Here is a 19,494-nt window from a genome sequence, read left to right as displayed (position 1 = left end):
AAAGCTTGTGGTCAAGATTCATCCTAATCTCTTGCCTTAATTAACACCATGAGCAGCCTTTCTTCTTCATTTTTTTCTGCTCCTTGGCCGAGAATAGAGAGAGAGAAAGGGAGAGCAAGAGTTGCACCATTTTCTTCTTGATTTACATCATCCAAGTGAAGAATCAAAATTCTAAACCGATTAAAGTGCGGGTTGTGAGTTGGGAAGCTTGGGGAACTAAGAAATTCCAAAGGAGGTGAAGTATCACTCTTTCAAGCTTTGTTTTTGAGGTATAAAGTCTGATTTATGGCTCTGATTCTTTTATTTTGGTTTAAGATGCTATCTAGTTCATGTTTTGGCTTGATTACAAGATATGCAAGTTGTTGTGATGAATTTTGGATGATTTAAGCAAGTTACGGTTTGATTAATTTCTGCCTAAACTTGTTTTATGATTGATAGATGTTATATATAAGATTATATAAGGGGCTTTGGTAGAGTTTGGAACAAGGAATTGAAGAGAGTTTCATTGGAAACCAAAAATTTCAGATTTCTGGAATTTCCTAATTCAGTTCTGCCTGGTCTTGGAATTCATATTTAGAGGCCAAATTAGGCTTGGCCTAAAACATAAAAGTTGTATAGAATGGTACTTTATAGGTGCCTACAAAATTTCAGCTCAATCGGAGCTATGTAGCTTGTGAAAAGATGAAAATACCCTCGCTGTTCTAGGGTATAATCCAGAGTTCCGCGTGGACAGTTTAGTCTATTTGGTTGTGTTTATTCACTATAATCCGTTGGGATTTAGCCTTTTGACAAAACATGAAAGTTTTATTATTCTGTCTTAGCTTTTAAATGCCTCCAAGAACAACTTAATCGGACCTTGGTAACCTGAGATATGACCATTCCAGTGCAGTGCGGTTAATTACCCGACTAGTTGGATTTTGGTTCTGTAAATTGGGAATTTGACTAGGTTGGATTGGAAACTGGACTAAGTGATCTTCATGAAAATTGTATCCCTGTGTCTTAGCTTCGAAACGGTATAAGTTACGCCTCAATCCGATAAGCGTAGCCTTGGATGTGTTCTTTCCGCAACCACACGTCAAATCTGTCTTTTGCTAGGTTACATTTCCACACTTGTTATCACTTTGATTTTTGTTCTTATGTTGTTATGAGCCTATGGAACGGCTATTTAATTGAATCTATGATATGTATGAATTTCGAATTGGCTGAGGAAAAATAATGAGGCCATAAATGGCTGGAAAATTAGATAAACACAAGGGGCATGCTGCCAAATTTTCACGAGAAAGATAAACTAGCCTTTGGAGTTCTAGTTCTATATTTGGCAAATTTGACTTGGATATACTGAAAACTAGGTTGAGCTGTCTTCATGAAAGTTGTAACTCTTTGTCTAAGGTTCGAGACATTGCCTAGTACATTTTGATCTGATAATCACAGCTCCAGTTATGGGCAAAATCGTGTAAACCGTTTTGTACCATTTTCATTTCCGCGCACGCCCGATGCATTCCTTTACTGTTTTTCCGCTTTGATCGTTTTAGTCCTTATTTCCATTTGTGATCTAGGGCTTGGACTTGAACAAGACAATAATAAATGATGGATGAGGTTCGTGAGTCGTGGTTGGTGAGTGATCCCTCAACTATTTCCAAAGTTACTTTTGAACTAATTCTTGCATTTATTACTCCATTGCATATCATTTGGGTTTGGGTGTGTGCCATGACATAATTTGGCTCCAATGAGATTCTAGAAAGTCTTGTGCTTAGAACCAATGTCTCCACTACTGTTTACACATTCTTTGGAGCACGATGGCCCCTTACTTCTGTTTCCCGGTTACCTGATCTAAACGAGCGTTGGATATTTAAGTACAAGAACTTCACTGGCTCACATGAGCAATAAATGAACATTTGATTACTGCATCATGACATCATATCAATGCTTTATTGTGAAATATACTTGGCTGTTGATTTTACTGGTCACTCACTGAGCTTCTAGCTCACCCCTATTATCGTCTTCTCCCCACAGGGATCGAAGTAAAGGAAGAACTTGTATTTGGATCTTTGTGTGGCTGGATGGCGTACATCTTGTATAGTTTAGATTTGGTTTTGGTTTATGTACTTTTGGACCTGTATAAATATTTGGAATTGAATCGGATGTATATCTACATTCGACGCTTAGACCTAGTTTCCGCTTCGCTTATGATATGTAATTTTTGGAGAATTGGATGTATTATTCGAGTTGTACCTTGTAATTTACTTGAGGAATGTAGTAGTGAGTGAGTCCCGGCGAGAGCTGGGCAGGCGGTCCGCTAAACCCTTTGGTTCGCCTTAGGGGGAGGTGGGGCCGTCACAGGTGGTATCAGAGCTTAGGCTTCCGATCTTTGTAGTGTATCCTAGGCTTAAAGTTTAGGATGCCGGACTGTGGGATTGGTTTGTACGTTCAATGCTCTTTTGGAGCGTCAGTTGTGAATCTTGAAAGTGGTACGCATAAGATATGATTTGGTTGAATTACGCTTGAGAGCGTACGGCCTGAGCTGTACAGTTTCTTAGTTTTGGATTCTTGGCTAGGGTTTTGATAGATTATGGTGGTGGCCGGAATTGTTGAGAAAAGTTTTGGTTTGCATTTTTCTTCTAATTTCCTGTTTGATTAAGGTTATACCACCCGAGTGGTAAATGTTAAGATTTGAGATATTTGAACTGTCTAAGACCGACTAGACTGAGCTCATTTGAGACTTGAATTTGTATCGGCTAGTGTACCCTTACGTATACTTGATAGACCTGACCTGACTGAAAATAGGGTATCTCTTTTACTCTTGAGCAAGTATCTTGATTCATATATGATCTGTATGTGGATTTGAGTTTGATGACTGCTTGAGAGTGTGAATTACTGGGCATAAGCTAGGCAAGTGAGTTCCTACTCGTACTCTTGTTCTTTGAATCTGAAATAATTGACCCCGCTTTTGAACCGATACACTTGAACCCTGCTTTTGACTCTGTTTCTGAACATTTTCGTACTTGTTTGGTTATAGACCGGCTACTACTCTTCTGTAGCGGTTGAACAGAACCTCTCTGGTGAGGCATTGCCTGTTGTGTTTCCAAGCACCGCCATTCTTCTGGCGAGGCATGCCTGTTGTGTTTTCAAGCACCATCAGGGATTGAAATTCTTGAACAGAACCTCTCTGATGAGGTATGGCCTGTTGTGTTTTCAAGCACCGCCATTCTTCTGGCGAGGCATGCCTGTTGTGTTTCCAAGCACCATCAGGGATGAAACTTTGACTTGAGGCTCTCTGGTGAAGCTTAGCCGTAGTGCTAGCTTGTTGTGTTTTCAAGCACCACCAGGGCCAATTTCTTGAGCTAATATCCTCTGGTGAAGTTTAGCCTTTGTGCTAACTTGTTGTGTTATCAAGCACCACCAAGGATGAAATTTTGAACTGAGGTTCTTTGGCGAGGTATAGCCGTTGTGCTAACCTGTTGTGTTGTCCAGCACCGCCATGGACAAAATCTTGCATTTGAGGCTCTGGTGAAGTATAGCTGAGTGCTAGCTTGTTGTGTTTTCAAGCACCACCGGGGACAAATTCCTGAGACTTTCTGGTGAAGTATAGCTGAGTGCTAGCTTGTTGTGTTTTCAAGCACCACTAGGGGTAATTTCTGATCTGAGACATCGTTATGTCCTGGATTGTTTTTCCAAATATCAGGGACTTTAAGTCCGATTTCGAGCCCCTTTGTATATGTATCCAGTTACTCGTCTAACTATCTATTGGATCAAGATTATTTGATAAGTTGGATTGGAGTACTTTTAGTACTTGATTGTGATGAGTGATTCTTAGTATGTGATTAACCATTGAGATATTTGATCTGATTAGTATTTGATTATGATAAGCGAGATTGACATGATTCTTAATACGTGATCGACTTTCGAGAACTATTTTGATCTGATTAGTACAAGTTGGAATGTCGAGGACGACATTCTTTTAAGGAGGGGAGTTTGTGATGCCCCGCGGCAGAAGAAAAGGGAAAAATTTCTGGTGAATAGTGTTTTGTGGAGAATCCGGCCAGAAGCCGTGCAAATTCCTTATATTTTTCTTAAAAATTCCCTTTTCTTTGACAAATATCATTTTATAATGGCCCTACTACTCAATCACCCCACAATAAGTGCCAATGAACCTAGAAAATAGGGTTTCACTTTTGGTTTCAAGATTGGAGCAAAATTAGGGTTTTCGCGATTTTCGCCGGATGAATTTTCGGTACGAAGCAAGGATCAAATTTGGTGATTAAAAATGACTTTTAAGTGAGAAATAATATGTGATTAGAAGCAATGATACAAGATTAGTGAATAGGAAGTGAAAACCCTAGTACGTGTGTTTTTAAGAAAAACGGCGCGAACCGGCGGGTACCGCGCACTAGCGATTGAACGCACCACTTGACCACTACTTTCTTACCGTACAAGCTCATTACTAATTGAGCAAAATATCTTCCCCCTCATAGCTATCTCTTGACCGAAATATGTGGCCAAAATGCAAGGAGAAGAAAGAGAAAATTTTGTGGTGGAGGGTGAGCCAAGTGTTGGCAAAGCTTGTGGTCAAGATTCATCCTAATCTCTTGCCTTAATTAACACCATGAGCAGCCTTTCTTCTTCATTTTTTTCTGCTCCTTGGCCGAGAATAGAGAGAGAGAAAGGGAGAGCAAGAGTTGCACCATTTTCTTCTTGATTTACATCATCCAAGTGAAGAATCAAAATTCTAAACCGATTAAAGTGCGGGTTGTGAGTTGGGAAGCTTGGGGAACTAAGAAATTCCAAAGGAGGTGAAGTATCACTCTTTCAAGCTTTGTTTTTGAGGTATAAAGTCTGATTTATGGCTCTGATTCTTTTATTTTGGTTTAAGATGCTATCTAGTTCATGTTTTGGCTTGATTACAAGATATGCAAGTTGTTGTGATGAATTTTGGATGATTTAAGCAAGTTACGGTTTGATTAATTTCTACCTAAACTTGTTGTATGGTTGATAGATGTTATATATAAGATTATATAAGGGGCTTTGGTAGAGTTTGGAACAAGGAATTGAAGAGAGTTTCATTGGAAACCAAAAATTTCAGATTTCTGGAATTTCCTAATTCAGTTCTGCCTGGTTTTGGAACTCATATTTAGAGGCCAAATTAGGCTTGGCCTAAAACATAAAAGTTGTATAGAATGGTACTTTATATGTGCCTACAAAATTCAGCTCAATCGGAGCTATGTAGCTTGTGAAAAGATGAAAATACCCTCGCTGTTCTAGGGTACAATCCAGAGTTCCGCGTGGACAGTTTATTCTATTTGGTTGTGTTTATTCACTATAATCCGTTGGGATTTAGCCTTTTGACAAAACATGAAAGTTTTATTATTCTGTCTTAGCTTTTAAACGCCTCCAAGAACAACTTAATCGGACCTTGGTAACCTGAGATATGACCATTCCAGTGCAGTGCGGTTAATTAGCCGACTAGTTGGATTTTGGTTCTGTAAATTGGGAATTTGACTAGGTTGCATTGGAAACTGGACTAAGTGATCTTCATGCAAATTGTAGCCCTGTGTCTTAGCTTCGAAACGGTATAAGTTACGCCTCAATCCGATAAGCATAGCCTCGGATGTGTTCTTTCCGCAACCACACGTCAAATCTGTCTTTTGCTAGGTTACATTTCCACACTTGTTATCACTTTGATTTTTGTTCTTATGTTGTTATGAGCCTATGGAACGGCTATTTAATTGAATCTATGATATGTATGAATTTGGGATTGGCTGAGGAAAAATAATGAGGCCATAAATGGCTGGAAAATTAGATAAACACAAGGGGAATGCTGCCAAATTTTCACGAGAAAGATAAACTAGCCTTTGGAGTTCTAGTTCTATATTTGGCAAATTTGACTTGGATATACTGAAAAATAGGTTGAGCTGTCTTCATGAAAGTTGTAACTCTTTGTCTAAGGTTCGAGACATTGCCTAGTACATTTTGATCTGATAATCACAGCTCCAGTTATGGGCAAAATCGTGTAAACCGTTTTGTACCATTTTCATTTCCGCGCACGCCCGATGCATTCCTTTACTGTTTTTCCGCTTTGATCGTTTTAGTCCTTATTTCCATTTGTGATCTAGGGCTTGGACTTAGGGGTGGCAATCGGGTCGGGTTCGGGTTGGCGGGTCGGGTTGAGGCTTAAGTATAACAAAGAACCTGCTGACCCGAACCCGACCCGCCAACCCGAAACGGGTCAGGGTACCTGACACGAACCCGAAAATTTCGGGTTGGCGGGTCGACCCGAAATGACCCGAAACTTAATTTTAATTTATTAATTTATCACTGTAATTTCTAATAAAATCAATTTTTCACAAAATTAATTACATCATCAAGTAATAAAAATTTAAATAAATAATTTCAAACCAAATCTAAAATAAATTAAACACCATAAAAGTGTTTTATCCCAAACCAAATATAAAATAAATTAAAACAGCATAAAAGTAAAAAATAACATAATATATTATTTGTCCAAATATAATAATTTTAACTTCACACGAGTTAAATAAATTCATTTAGGATTAAGTAATTAATGCCTTTGGAAAAAAAATGATTTAGTTTAGTTAGATAAAATAATTTTTATGTTTATTAAATTAGTTTTAATTCGTAAACGGGTCACATCGGGTCATATCAGGTCACCACGGGTTGACCCGAAATTGACCTGTTTTCTTTTCGGGTTCATCGGGTTCGACCCGATTCTGACCCAAACTCTCGAAACCTTAACCCAAACCCATTAATTTCGTGTTAGGTTCGTGTCGTGTTTTCGGGTCGTGTCAGGAATTGCCACCCCTACTTGGACTTGAGCAAGACAATAATAAATGATGGATGAGGTTCGTGAGTCGTGGTTGGTGAGTGATCCCTCAACTATTTCCAAAGTTACTTTTGAACTAATTCTTGCATTTATTACTCCATTGCATATCATTTGGGTTTGGGGGTGTGCCATGACATAATTTGGCTCCAATGAGATCCTGGAAAGTCTTGTGTTTAGAACCAATGTCTCCACTACTGTTTACACATTCTTTGGAGCACGATGGCTCCTTACTTCTGTTTCCCGGTTACCTGATCTAAACGAGCGTTGGATATTTAAGTACAAGAACTTCACTGGCTCACATGAGTAATAAATGAACATTTGATTACTGCATCATGACATCATATCAATGCTTTATTGTGAAATATACTTGGCTGTTGATTTTACTGGTCACTCACTGAGTTTCTAGCTCACCCCCTATTATCGTTTTCTCCCCACAGGGATCGAAGTAAAGGAAGAACTTGTATTTGGATCTTTGTGTGGCTGGATGGCGTACATCTTGTATAGTTTAGATTTGGTTTTGGTTTATGTACTTTTGGACCTGTATAAATATTTGGAATTGAATCGGATGTATATCTACATTCGACGCTTAGACCTAGTTTCCGCTTCGCTTATGATATGTAATTTTTGGAGAATTGGATGTATTATTCGAGTTGTACCTTGTAATTTACTTGAGGAATGTAGTAGTGAGTGAGTCCCGGCGAGAGTTGGGCAGGCAGTCCGCTAAACCCTTTGGTTCGCCTTAGGGGGAGGTGGGGCCGTCACACCATTCCTCCAGAAAATGAAAATGCACACCCAAAGGAGCCTAGAACTGAGCCAACCATTGAGGCTACCTCAGAGTACCGTGCCTCCAGTTCACAACCACAGGACAAGAGAAAAGCTCCGGCAACTGAAGAAGAGACTGAAGAGGAGGATGATGATGATGAGGATGAGGACACTGAGGAAGAAGACCCTGCTCAGTTTCGTCTAGTTAGAAGAAGATCTGGATCCTCCAAAATCACATTTTAGGCACCCCTAGACACATGCACCTCATGGTAGTTCATAATAGGCTCTTGGCATCCCTTGCGTTTCAAACTTTAAGTGTTTTGTATTAAAACTTCCACTTTCCCTTTCACTGCTGGTTTGTAAGAATATTTGGATATCTTGTGTGCTTTGATATTCCTATGGTTATTCCCTTTCCCTTTATTATTCCTATGATTTTTGGACGAATGTTTGGCACTTAATGTCTGATATTGTTTGTTGCTGGATGATATTGTTGGTAATATGGCCATGATTGATTTTATGATGACAAAAAGGGCTCACATGGATTGGAAATGAATTCTCTATGAGGTCTTTATGTGAGAGGGAGTCATCTTTTTCTGAGTAAACATGGGGGTGAACATTATTCTGAACGGAAGTTGTGCTTAAACTTTATATTTAAGCAACGAGGGGAGATGCATTAAGTAAGGGGGAGCTGTACTTAATTTTTTGCTCTATCCATTATTTTGTCATCATCAAAAAGGGGGAGATTGTTCATCTCAGTCCGTATCTTTTAATGATTACAAAACAAATTGATGTTACTAATATTCCCTAAATAGATGTTTTCAGATTTGGAACAAAACAGGCTAACATATGCTGAAGCATGAGTTGGACGCACAAAAAGTCTGCATCGGCCGTCCGACAACCTTCGAGTGACTTTGGACGCATAAGGAACACACTCTTGGACGTTCAAAAAATAATAAACCGAGTTCTCTAAACTCACTGACTTCATTCAGACGTACAACACCTGAGTACCGGACGTCCGACAAACGTTGCAACACTTCGGACGCAAAACATTGAAGTACCGGATGTCCTAAACATTTCAAGAAAAACTTCTTGAACTCACTGCCTGCGATCGGACACGGAAAACCAGCCTATCGGACGTCCGACACCAGCAACGGCTAGTTGACTCTTAAACTGCCTTCTATCCGTTGACGGCATTAATTGAAGTACTTTTTGGTCTCCGATAAATAGAGCAAAGTCAACCACTTCAAAACAACTTCGCACATTGAGACTACATCAGATCTTGAGTGATTCAAGTATGAGAATACTCCAAAAAGAAGATTTGTACTCTTTGTTGTGTAATTTTCGATAAGCTTTTCAAGTGTGTTTCAATTTCTTCAATAGTGTAGCTTTGTAAGGATTATCTGAGAGATTGTAAAACTTCCTTACTTGACCAAGTGAGGCTTGGGGCAAGGAGGAAGTGATCCTTCCTTTGTATACAAGAGACTGGTTGTAAGTTGATCAACTTAAAGAAACTTCCTATATAAAGTGTAGTTCAAACTCAAGTGGAGTTTGAAGCTTGGTTTGCTATTCTATCTTTTTACTTACTGTCTTGCAATATAAACTGCTTATTTCTTCTACTAACAAGCACTTGTTCTTCCTCATCAATTGCTCCGTTAGGTGGTCTTTTAGAAAAAGAGGGCAAGTTCACAAAAAGTGACTCAAATCTTGGCTAGTATTTTTAACCACCTAACTCACCCCCCTCTTAGGTTGTTTTCGATCCTTACATGTTAAGTGTGTAAACCCAAATCACCGACACAAAATAACTACCCAAAAAATAACTCTAAATCACACAACCCTAAACAACAGCAAATTTTCTAAAAAGTAGATAAAAATTTGTCTACACATTAATGAAAAATACCTTAAGATACGTAAGCTTCAGTTTTGCGTAGACGACCCGAGCGTGAAGCCTGAAGCACGAGCCAGCTGCCACCAGTCAAACGCAAACGAATACACAACAAATTGAATCACACATCAATGAAATTGTGGCAAATTAAACATGGTGACGGAACTTACGAGAAGAGGTGAAAATCCGGCGGGGGGCATGTTTACCAAGTCGCGACTGGTGGTGGCAGAGTACGGGTCAGGATGGGATTCAAAGGTTTTCCGTTTGAGTCTGCTGCTTTCCAATTTTTTCAAATTTTTGGGAGGTAGTAAACTGTTTTTGTTGGAGGGCAAAAACACACAGTTAGAGGGATGCAAATCTTATTGTGAACCCATAAAGAGCAGGTTTTGTATTGGAAAATGGGCCTTCAGCTTAATTTATCGTATAACTGAATTAGTTTTTAGGCTAGTGGATAGGTTGTTAAATTAATGCAAGATAGGCATAAAGAGCTGGATTTTTATGGGGCCACAGACTGCGTACTTTGTATTTCTCCCGACAAATACTTTGTATTTATGTTTCCCTGCGTATTCTATTTTTATAATGGAGAAAAACCATAAAAAACTGGTGTTTTATTACAAAACGGGTAAAATTTAAATGTAGCCGATAAATTAATTTTTATTTCATCAAATTGGGTACTTCGTTCTTGTTATGGAGGAAAGCCATAAAGAGTTGAACTTTTTTTAGAAAAGGGGTTTACTTTAAATTCGTGCCATAATACAATTTTGAGGCCAAAGCAAAATGGGTACTCTATTGTTATAATGGAGGAAAGTTATAAAGAGTTGGTGTTTTATTGAAAAACGGGTATAATTTTAATGTGGCCGATAACTTAATTTTTATTTCGGGAGATTGAGTACTCTGATAAAGGAAAGACATAAAAAACTGGTGTTTTAGTGGAAAATAGGTTGAATTTAAATTTAAATTTATGCCATAAAGCAATTTTGGCACGAAAGCAACAAGGGTACTCTCTTCTTATAATGGAGGAAAGCCATAATAAGTTGGTGTTTTATTGCAAAACGGGTTTAATTAAAATGTAGCCGACGACTTCATTTGTATTTCGGCAAATTGGGTACTTTGTTCTAGTACTGGCGGAAAGGCATAAAGAGTTGTGCCTTTATTGCAAAACGTGTTTAATTGAACTTGATGCCGTAAAGTAATTTTGGACCGAAATCAAAATTGGTACTCTATTACTGTAATGGAGGAAAGCCATAAAAAACTGGCATTTTAGTGCAAAACGGGTTTAAGCAACAATTTATCCGAAAAATAAATTTGTGTGTATATGAATTGGGTACGCTGTTCTTATCATGGAGGAAACCCATATAAACCTAGTGTTTTAGTGGAAAACGAATTGTATTTAAATTTATGCCACAAACTAATTTTCGTCTGAAAGCAAAATGGGTACTGTGTTCTTGTAAAAGAGGAAAGCCACAAACCGCTGGTGTTTTACTGGACAACGGGTTCAATTCAATTTTATGCCATAAAGTATTTTTCACCGGAAAGCAAAATGGGCACTCTGTTCTTACATTGGAGGCAAGTCATAAAGAACTGGTGTTTTATTGCAAAATGCGTTGAATATACATGTAGGCGATAAATTAAATTTTTATATGGGGACATTGAGTACTCTGTCCTTGTAATGGAGGAAATGCATAAAGAGTTGGTATTTTAGTGAAAAACGGGTACAATTTAAATTTATGCGATCAACTAATTTTGGCGCGCAGGCAACATGGGTACTCTATTCTTGTAATGGAGGAAAGACATAAAAACCTGGTGTTTTATTGTAACATGGGTTTAATTTAAATGTAGCCGATGAATTAATCTGTATTTCAGCAAATTGGATACTTTGTTCTTGTAATGGAGAAAAGCCATAAAGACATGTGCCTTTATTGGAAAGCGTGTTTCATTTAACTTCATGCCTTAAAGTAATTTTGGGCCTATAGCAAAATGGGTACTCTGTTCTTGTAATGGAGGATAGCCATAAAAAGTTGGTGTTTTAGTGCAAAACGGGTTTCGGCAACAATTTATCCGAAGAATAAATTTGTATATATGTCAATTGGATACTCTGTTCTTATAATGGACGAAAGCCATATAGAGCTGCTGTTTGATGCAAAACGTGGTTTGTTTTTGTGTCAACAATGGATTTTTTTGTAGGGATAATAGGTACACAGTCTTGTTATAGATTTTGGACGTGCCATATAGAGCTTGTGTTTTACCAAAAACGGGTTTATTATTTTTTCGGTTAACAAAAAATGGTTTATGGGAAAATGGCCAGCCTGTTGTTATGAAGGCGGAAAGCCACACACAGCTAGTGTTTTACAAGGGAATGGGTTAACTCTTTTGGTGATCCGATAAATTAAATTTATTGTGGAAAAATGGCTGCTCAGTTGTTATAATGGAGGAAATGCATATAGAGCTGGTGTTTTAACAACACACAGTCTGCTGCTATATTATTTATAGAAGTTCCGGTAAATGCATGTCTTTAACTTCAAATGGGAATTCTGTTCTTATGACGGAGGAAAGCCATAACGCACTATTTACGGTACAACTTTGGAAATTTTTAAGAATTTAACATTTGTTTCAGATATTTTATAATGAATTTGAACCTCCACCACCACCTACTGCCACCCCCTCTTTCTCTCCCTCTCTCTCTGTCTGCAATGCTTTGTCTCTGTCTTTGTCTCTCTCTGTCTCTTTCTTTCCATTCTTTCTTCGTCTTTCATACTGCTCTCTTCTCCCTGTCATTGCTCCCTTTTATTTAGTCCATCTCAACATTTCTTATGCCTGCCATCACCCCGCACCCACAGCCACTAGTAGTCCCACCCCAATTGCCGCCCTCTCCGTCTGTCTATTTCTCTGTCTGCACATCTCTCTCTCTCTCTTTCTTTCCCTCTGTCTTTGTGTTTGTCTCTCTCTCCCCGTTCTCTCTTCATCTTTCCCTGTCCTCTTTTCCCCTCCCATTTCTTCCCCCTCCAACAAGCACTCCAGCCACCACCCGCCGCCACCGCCATCACCTTTGCTGTCTCTCTCTCCCTCTCCCTCTGTTTCGGTGTCCCCCTCCGTGCTTCGATTTTATCCCTTTTCAGTCTTCTCCATCTCCTTCCTCCCAATTTTATCCGCTCCACCACCACCCCCTCCTCATCTCTCTCTGTCTCACGAATTCTCTATCTCATTTCCTCCTTTTTTCGTGTTCCCTCTTCTCCATCTCATTCCTCCCCTTTCTTCTCTTTGTCACCACCACCGTCGCCACCATACACCACCACTGCCACTGTCGCGTCCCTTCTCTTTTGGTCTCTCTCACTCTCTCACTCTTTATTCGTCTCATTTCTTCCTCTCTCCCTCTTGTATCCATCATCCACTTTTTCACGAAGTACATATAACATCATACCGCAACAGTTGCCTTTGGGTAACATCTCTGCGGTTGTACAAAGAAAGTACCAATTCCCTGGTACTGAACCCCCATTCATTGTAAACCACATCTACATTTCACATGGCGACATTTGCAGCTGTAAGTGAAGACTCCACCGCGACATCAGAGCTGCGATGTCGCTGTAGATTGGTTGTCCGTATACAAACTTCTTTCACGCACAGCAACCCAAGTCGTAGATTTGCAGCATGCAGTAATTACCCGATTTGTTCCCTGTTATCACATAAAGTTTATACATAGCTCATCTACTTATGCAATTATACTGGAGGGGCCACAAACCCCCTTTGCATGCTGCCACACGAATGCTCTTTTTTAGGTGGGTCGATGTTGATAGCTGCTGCAACAGGGGAAGATCACTCGCTAGGCTAGCAGCTGAGAAGATATGTACACTAAAGGAAGCCAATTTGGCTCTGCAGGCGACGAACGTCCATGCCATAGACTGGAATCAGTGTTTGACGCGTAGGGTGGCAGAATTGGAAAAGGGGAATGAAGGTTTGTGAATGGTTGTGCGAGAATGCGGAGAGAAGCAATAGTTGCTGTACAGGAAGCTACGGTGTTACAACAAGTGCTTCTTGGTACTAAGTGTTGTGTGTGTGGGTGTCATTGCGTTGGCCTACTATTGGAATGCACACCATTTGCCAAAGGTTGGGAACTTGCATTATCTAATGCCATCATACAGACAACCCCTACGATAGAACGTTTTGTTAACGAAAGGTCTGGACAGTTAGCTACGACGGTTATTGTGTTCGGTGCTTGTCCCCTGCTTTGTAAATATCGTATTCCTCAAATCTGTCGAACAAACCTAAACATGCGTGTTGCCTTATTAGGGTGGAGTGGTACTTTTTACGGTTATAGTCCAATTGTCAAGATTCATTTTAGGGCCACGACTACTGTTTTTGTAAATAGAGGTTAATTTGAAATATGAAGTCAGTAACCTGGTTAGTGTGGCTTACAATGTCTTCCCATGCACAGATGCACATTCAACCCGATCTCATGGGTTGAGTCCGTATGTGCACAGCTCGTTAAACGTATTGTCGACACATTTTGGGAGCTTGAGAGGACCAGGTGCACAACTCTTGAATGGAACCGATTGTTGCCCTGCCTATGTTCACGTCGCTGCAGTTAACACACGCGGGAGATGCGGTGAAATTCGTAAATCTCCATTGTCAGTTAAACTTGGGCAGCACAGGCCCCTTTTAAACAAACATGTACTAACTTCTATCGCTTATATGCAACCAATTGAGGTATGAATGCAAATGCCGGTTGCATTGTGACTGAGGTGTCAAAACAAATGCAACTGCAAAATGTTTAGGTCGCACATGAAGGTTACACCTGAACGTTTATCCCATTACACATTAATTTGATGAAGCCGGACTACAAACCACATGAATTCTTACCAACGAATTGCAAATGCAGGATGCATATAGTTCAACTTCGCACATTACAGAAGACCCAACACAAATAGTAGTACAAAAGTATATTTAGATTCACACATTAGTACACAACAACCGACCTACTTTTGTCAACCGCAAACAAGTAGTGAACGGTGCACATTTCCACAGAAAAGTAACTGCCAATTCAGTGTACCCAAAACAACATGCTTCACCAATCAGCAACGTCGGTCGATGCTGGTACAAAGGCATCAGCAGGTCCACCTGGCGGTTGATCAACCTACCCAACCTGGCTACAAAGTATGTAAATTACCTCATACCGAACACAGTTACAGATTGCTTACACATCTGTCCACTGCATGGCCAAACATTCAAAAAATATTACAATGTGCATGAATACCTCATACGAGGAAGGGCATGGTGAATGCAGGATAAAGCCATAAAACCCATCCACACTGCCCGGTCCTCCCTAATCCAATTCAAATAATGGTGGTCAGTTAAAAAAAGTATTGACATGCGACACGAACGAGTCATTATCGATTCCATTGCCTTCCTCTGCCGTACGCTATCTGCTCCTCCCACATCCATGTCCTGCAACCAGTTACACATCCCATATTAGCACACGCGCTCGTATACGAGTGCACAGGGTTTCAGGCTAATATTTAAAGAACACAATGTGTTCTCCTTGAAATACCTTACCGGTGTCACTTAGTGCCACCGAACTATACAAATTATACCTACCACCAATTTTAGTGATATTATGTTCATTTCATCATATTACTTCCTACATTATCAAAATAAGCCAACAACTTGTCAACTATGTCACCATTCGACGAAAAGATGTACGCATTAGTTAGAAGGGCATGAACATGAGTTTAATTGTACGCAGAACTTAGCAGCAAAGGTAGCGAGGGCTGTATACAGACCATAGTCCATATGTTGCACATAAAATCCATTCCAACCTGAATCCGTACAATGGGCTCCATTGGTCGCTGGAGCTCCATTTTTTAGGCACAATGATTCGGCCAGCGGATGTCGTCCCCGTATTACTTAGTTGTGCATAAGCAGTGGAACTACTGTTTGCATGATGAACATCGTTGTCTGTGGCTCTGCGCTTTGAAGACGCGTTTAGCTCACTTCCTCTTCCCCTGCATTAGTAACAAAACAAATCGGACTAAACTGCACACTCACCCTTTTGTGTTCCATAGTAAGTAACATATGTTATGTATGCCTATTTATGTATACACAGTTGCATTGTGTGCCGAAATGCATTGTACATGAGATGTTCCACTAACATGCCATAGATATTGTTGCCTACCTCGCTTTCCCTCGACACATGACTCGTGTTCCAATGAATTCGGGGTCCTTAACCCAATCCCTTTAACCCCCTGTTTCATTGGTCAATTGCACAGCTGCATAGCCCTCGCCTCTGTGCCCCTTGCATTGCAGCTCTTCAGCTCGAACTGCCTCATTGTGGAACAGTTCCAATGCATTTGTGAATCCGTCCGACGTCATGCACGCATTCCTACATACATCATTTGCTGCCAACAGCAGTGTAGAATATCTGGACATCTCTGTGAGGTGTGGGCTGCTTGTTTCAGCCGCCTCGTCACTTATTATGCCTTCCTTTGCCTGTCGAGTCCACCTCTTCATGATGCAGTTTGAAGGGATCCTTTTCAGTTCCTCGAATAGCATTGCACGAAACATGTGATAACAAGCAGCCCATGTGTTTCCATTTTCAAGCAGGAGCACTCATATGTCCCGTGAACCTGTTATACACCACAGTATAATACGAATAATTGTACGGATGCTTCATGAAGTGGACAACGGTGATTCCATCATTCGTGCCATTAATCCTACAAAATAACCCTTGCTTTTTCATTTCCTCCCGTATCACAACAAAAGTGGATCTAGTGAACACTTCACTAGCATGTTTTTCCAGTGCCTGTAGATGTGTCGCTCCGACAAGGGTACTGTGCTCTGTCACAGCCCTTTGACGCCTCTCTTCATACCGCAAACGGCCCACGGCCAAGTCGTATGTTTGAAAGCACTTAAAAAGTTTCAACTTCGGGGTGAGATGTAATTTTAAGACTTGATGCATTTTCTCACACCGTTGAGTACTTCGCACTCCTCCAAAAAAGTTGCCTCTCAGGAAAGTCATAACCCACAGCTCCCTCTTCCGGTACATCTTCTTAACTCATTCGTTATTTTCAAACCCAAAACGTCTCACAACCCCTGCCCACCTCGTTTCAAAATTTATTGCTGTACAATTCATAAACATGCAGGTCTTGAATGCCTGCAGGAACTCTTTGTCCTTTACATTTGTGGCTGCATTCATTTCTAAATGGAAGCTGCAAAGTCTATGCTTAGCTGTGGGCATTAATTTTTTAATGCACTTTCGCATTGACTTGTCCCTATCTGTCACAACTGCTATCGGTTGTCTTCCATGTATTGCTTCTAAGAATGTACTTATAACCCAATCGTATCCCTCATCTCCTTCACGAACGATAAAAGCACACGCAAAGATACATGTGGAGTAGTGATTGTTAACCCCACACAACACAACTAATGGAAATCTGTACTGGTTCGTATTATACGTGCTGTCGAACACTAGCACATCACCAAAACATCTGTAGTCATCTCTACACACTGAATCAGCCCAAAGCAGGCGATTCAGACGGCCATGGCCATCTACAGAATATTTGAAAAATAAATTCGGATCGCCTCGTTGCTTGCCTGACAAGAATGCAATTGTCGAATTGTTGTCCCCATCACCAACTGCTACCTGCCTCTGCCAATTTAGCGCATTGTACGTATCAGTCTCATGGAAACCCAAGTTGTGGTATCCTCCAGCCTGTACAGTTAGTAGTCTCATAATGTGATTTGTTCTTACGCCTGCTTATTGCATAACTACTGCCTGTTGCAGGTCCGACTTCCCAACCTTTCTATGAGACCTCATGAAACTAACACTTTCAGAACTGCACAAACGATGGCAATGTGAACTAACAAATTCTACAACAACGTATTTCTGTTTCACCTCATCTAATCGAATCTTCAAACGTGCTTGACAGTTCACTCTTGTTACTGCCTTCGGTTCCCTTATTCGGTCGCCTCTGTTCAGGTGCTTTTGAAGTCTTTCGCCTTCCTTATTACAAAGCCATGACCTTACTCGGACATTCCCTTTCTTATCTTTTCTCTTGCACCCTTTTCGCACCCTAAAATTGGTTGCTCTTGCGTACATCATATAGAATGATTTTGCCTCTTCAGTACTTTCAAACTCCATGCTACCTACATCTATATCATCAATACCTTCGAATGCAGCGTTTACATTTGCCCCATCCTCACCAACATGCTCCCCTACAGCCCCCTGCCCTGTTATCCCTTCTGTTCTGCAATTCGTTGTTGAATGGACAATTTTTAATCTGTTAGCACTTTCTTCAACTTCGGCATGCGCGGCAGCATACCGTCTGCCCGATGGATGCCCTTCCACCATTTCCATTTGCAGCCCCGACGTTACCTACCATTCAAACACATTGTATACCATGTCTCCATTGTGTGCGAGATTTATGCGGAACTTTCCATGGTACTTTCCCCTACGACATTCAAAAACCAAACACCCCCATAAACACTTACGAATACGCTTTCTTAATTGACACTCTCCACTGCTGCCTTACCTCCAAAGAACCCGCGACGAACAGGGGATTGAACCATGCGACTCAATGACAGCAAATAAGCTCAGAAACCTAAAATAAGGGATGGAGCTAATCATTCAATGCCATCATAGGTGACGAACAATTTTCTGATATACACAATGTTCTTACAGGTAAATATCACTGTACCTTGGCAGACTTTGTTGGAGATTCACAACGAATGACGGTAAAGCTATGTACAAATTTTTCCCCGGTTCAGTCGTGTTTTGGGGGGTACACTGAAAGTAAACAAGCTACAGTGCCCAGAGTCCGTTACCTTTATTTCTGGATTAGTTTTCCAAAGCAGTTGTGGCGCTTCTTTTTTCGCCTCTCCCGCTCTCCGTTCTTCACAATTTGTTATTCACTATATGTACAAATTTGCATGCCATATGAGCAGAGTGGCAATAATTAAAATAATATTTTTTTCGATGTATACATATTTCATTCATTTTTTTCATTTAAAAAAATTGAATGAAAATCTTTTATGAAAAAGCACATAAGTCAAAAGGGAAAAAAATAGCAGATACGTATAGTACTTATAGTTGATGATCGAAGGACTATAGTGCTGTTTTTGAAAAATACCCCGAAAAATATGTAATCCAAACGGAACCGATTCTTCATTATTTAAAATGCCAAATCTGTGATTGTGTTTTAATTGTTATCCATTGGTATCCTAAAGTATCATTTTCCCATCAAATACCACCTCTTTAACACCCATTTTCCCATAAATAAATTTATTTATCGGATAAAATACATACAAATTCATTTTTCAATAGAACACTAGCTCTTTATGGCTTTCCTCTATTATAAGAACAGAGTGCCCATATTTCCATAGACAAATTTATTTATCGGATAAAATAAAAATAAATCCATTTTTCAATAAAAACACTAACTCTTTATGGCTTTCTTTCATTATAAAAACAGAGTGAATTAATATCTATAATCAGTTATTATATAGGTACATTTCGAGTACTTACCCTCATGAGGTACTTGCAGCCTTAATGACTAATAAAACCTCTTATCATTAATTGATATAAACTTCATAATATTAGTTTGAGAATAGTTTTTAGTGTAAAATTGTTCTCAAACTAAAGCAAAAATTAGTAAGTGTTAATCGTCAATAAAATTTACCATGTTACTACTAAGATTTAGTATCAATGAATAAAAACCTAATGTTAGTTGAAGTAAACGTACTCTCCAATAGTTTAAAGTATGACAAAATTTGTAGATCATTTAAGAATTGCATTTCTGTGGAACATGGATCTTAAAATAATAATAAAGATTTTTATTACAAAACGAATGATACATGGATACAAATGAATGTTTTGTGCAGTTCATACTATCAAAAAATGTTCAGTGATACCTGTATTTTTTAGAAGTGAACTTGCTTGACCTTTTTAAAACATTTCAATGCAATCACCATAATGTAAAATTCGTTTTGTGATTAGTTATTTTTTCCTTTGTAATCTTGCAAG

The 19,494-nt window shown here is 39.6% G+C and overlaps 1 protein-coding gene across 1 annotated transcript; it reads right to left on the bottom strand.

Annotated features, from left to right (window-relative positions):
• Window positions 1-16,527: 16,527 nt before the first annotated feature.
• LOC113768290 (protein FAR-RED IMPAIRED RESPONSE 1-like) lies at window positions 16,528-17,205 on the bottom strand. Its single transcript, XM_027312578.1, has one exon. It carries the CDS (start codon window positions 17,203-17,205, stop codon window positions 16,528-16,530), a length of 678 nt encoding a protein of 225 aa, XP_027168379.1.
• Window positions 17,206-19,494: the final 2,289 nt, after the last annotated feature.

The sequence above is a fragment of the Coffea eugenioides genome, chromosome 1, assembly GCF_003713205.1.
Source record: "Coffea eugenioides isolate CCC68of chromosome 1, Ceug_1.0, whole genome shotgun sequence".
Taxonomy (NCBI): Eukaryota; Viridiplantae; Streptophyta; class Magnoliopsida; order Gentianales; family Rubiaceae; genus Coffea; species Coffea eugenioides.
Note: the sequence above shows the minus strand (reverse complement) of the source record. Positions and strands in the feature narration are given on the sequence as shown.

What these genes read in the sequence shown, in the direction of transcription:
- LOC113768290 (XM_027312578.1), bottom strand. Translation starts at nt 17,205, where the DNA reads ATGAGACTACTAACTGTACAGGCTGGAGGATACCACAACTTGGGTTTC.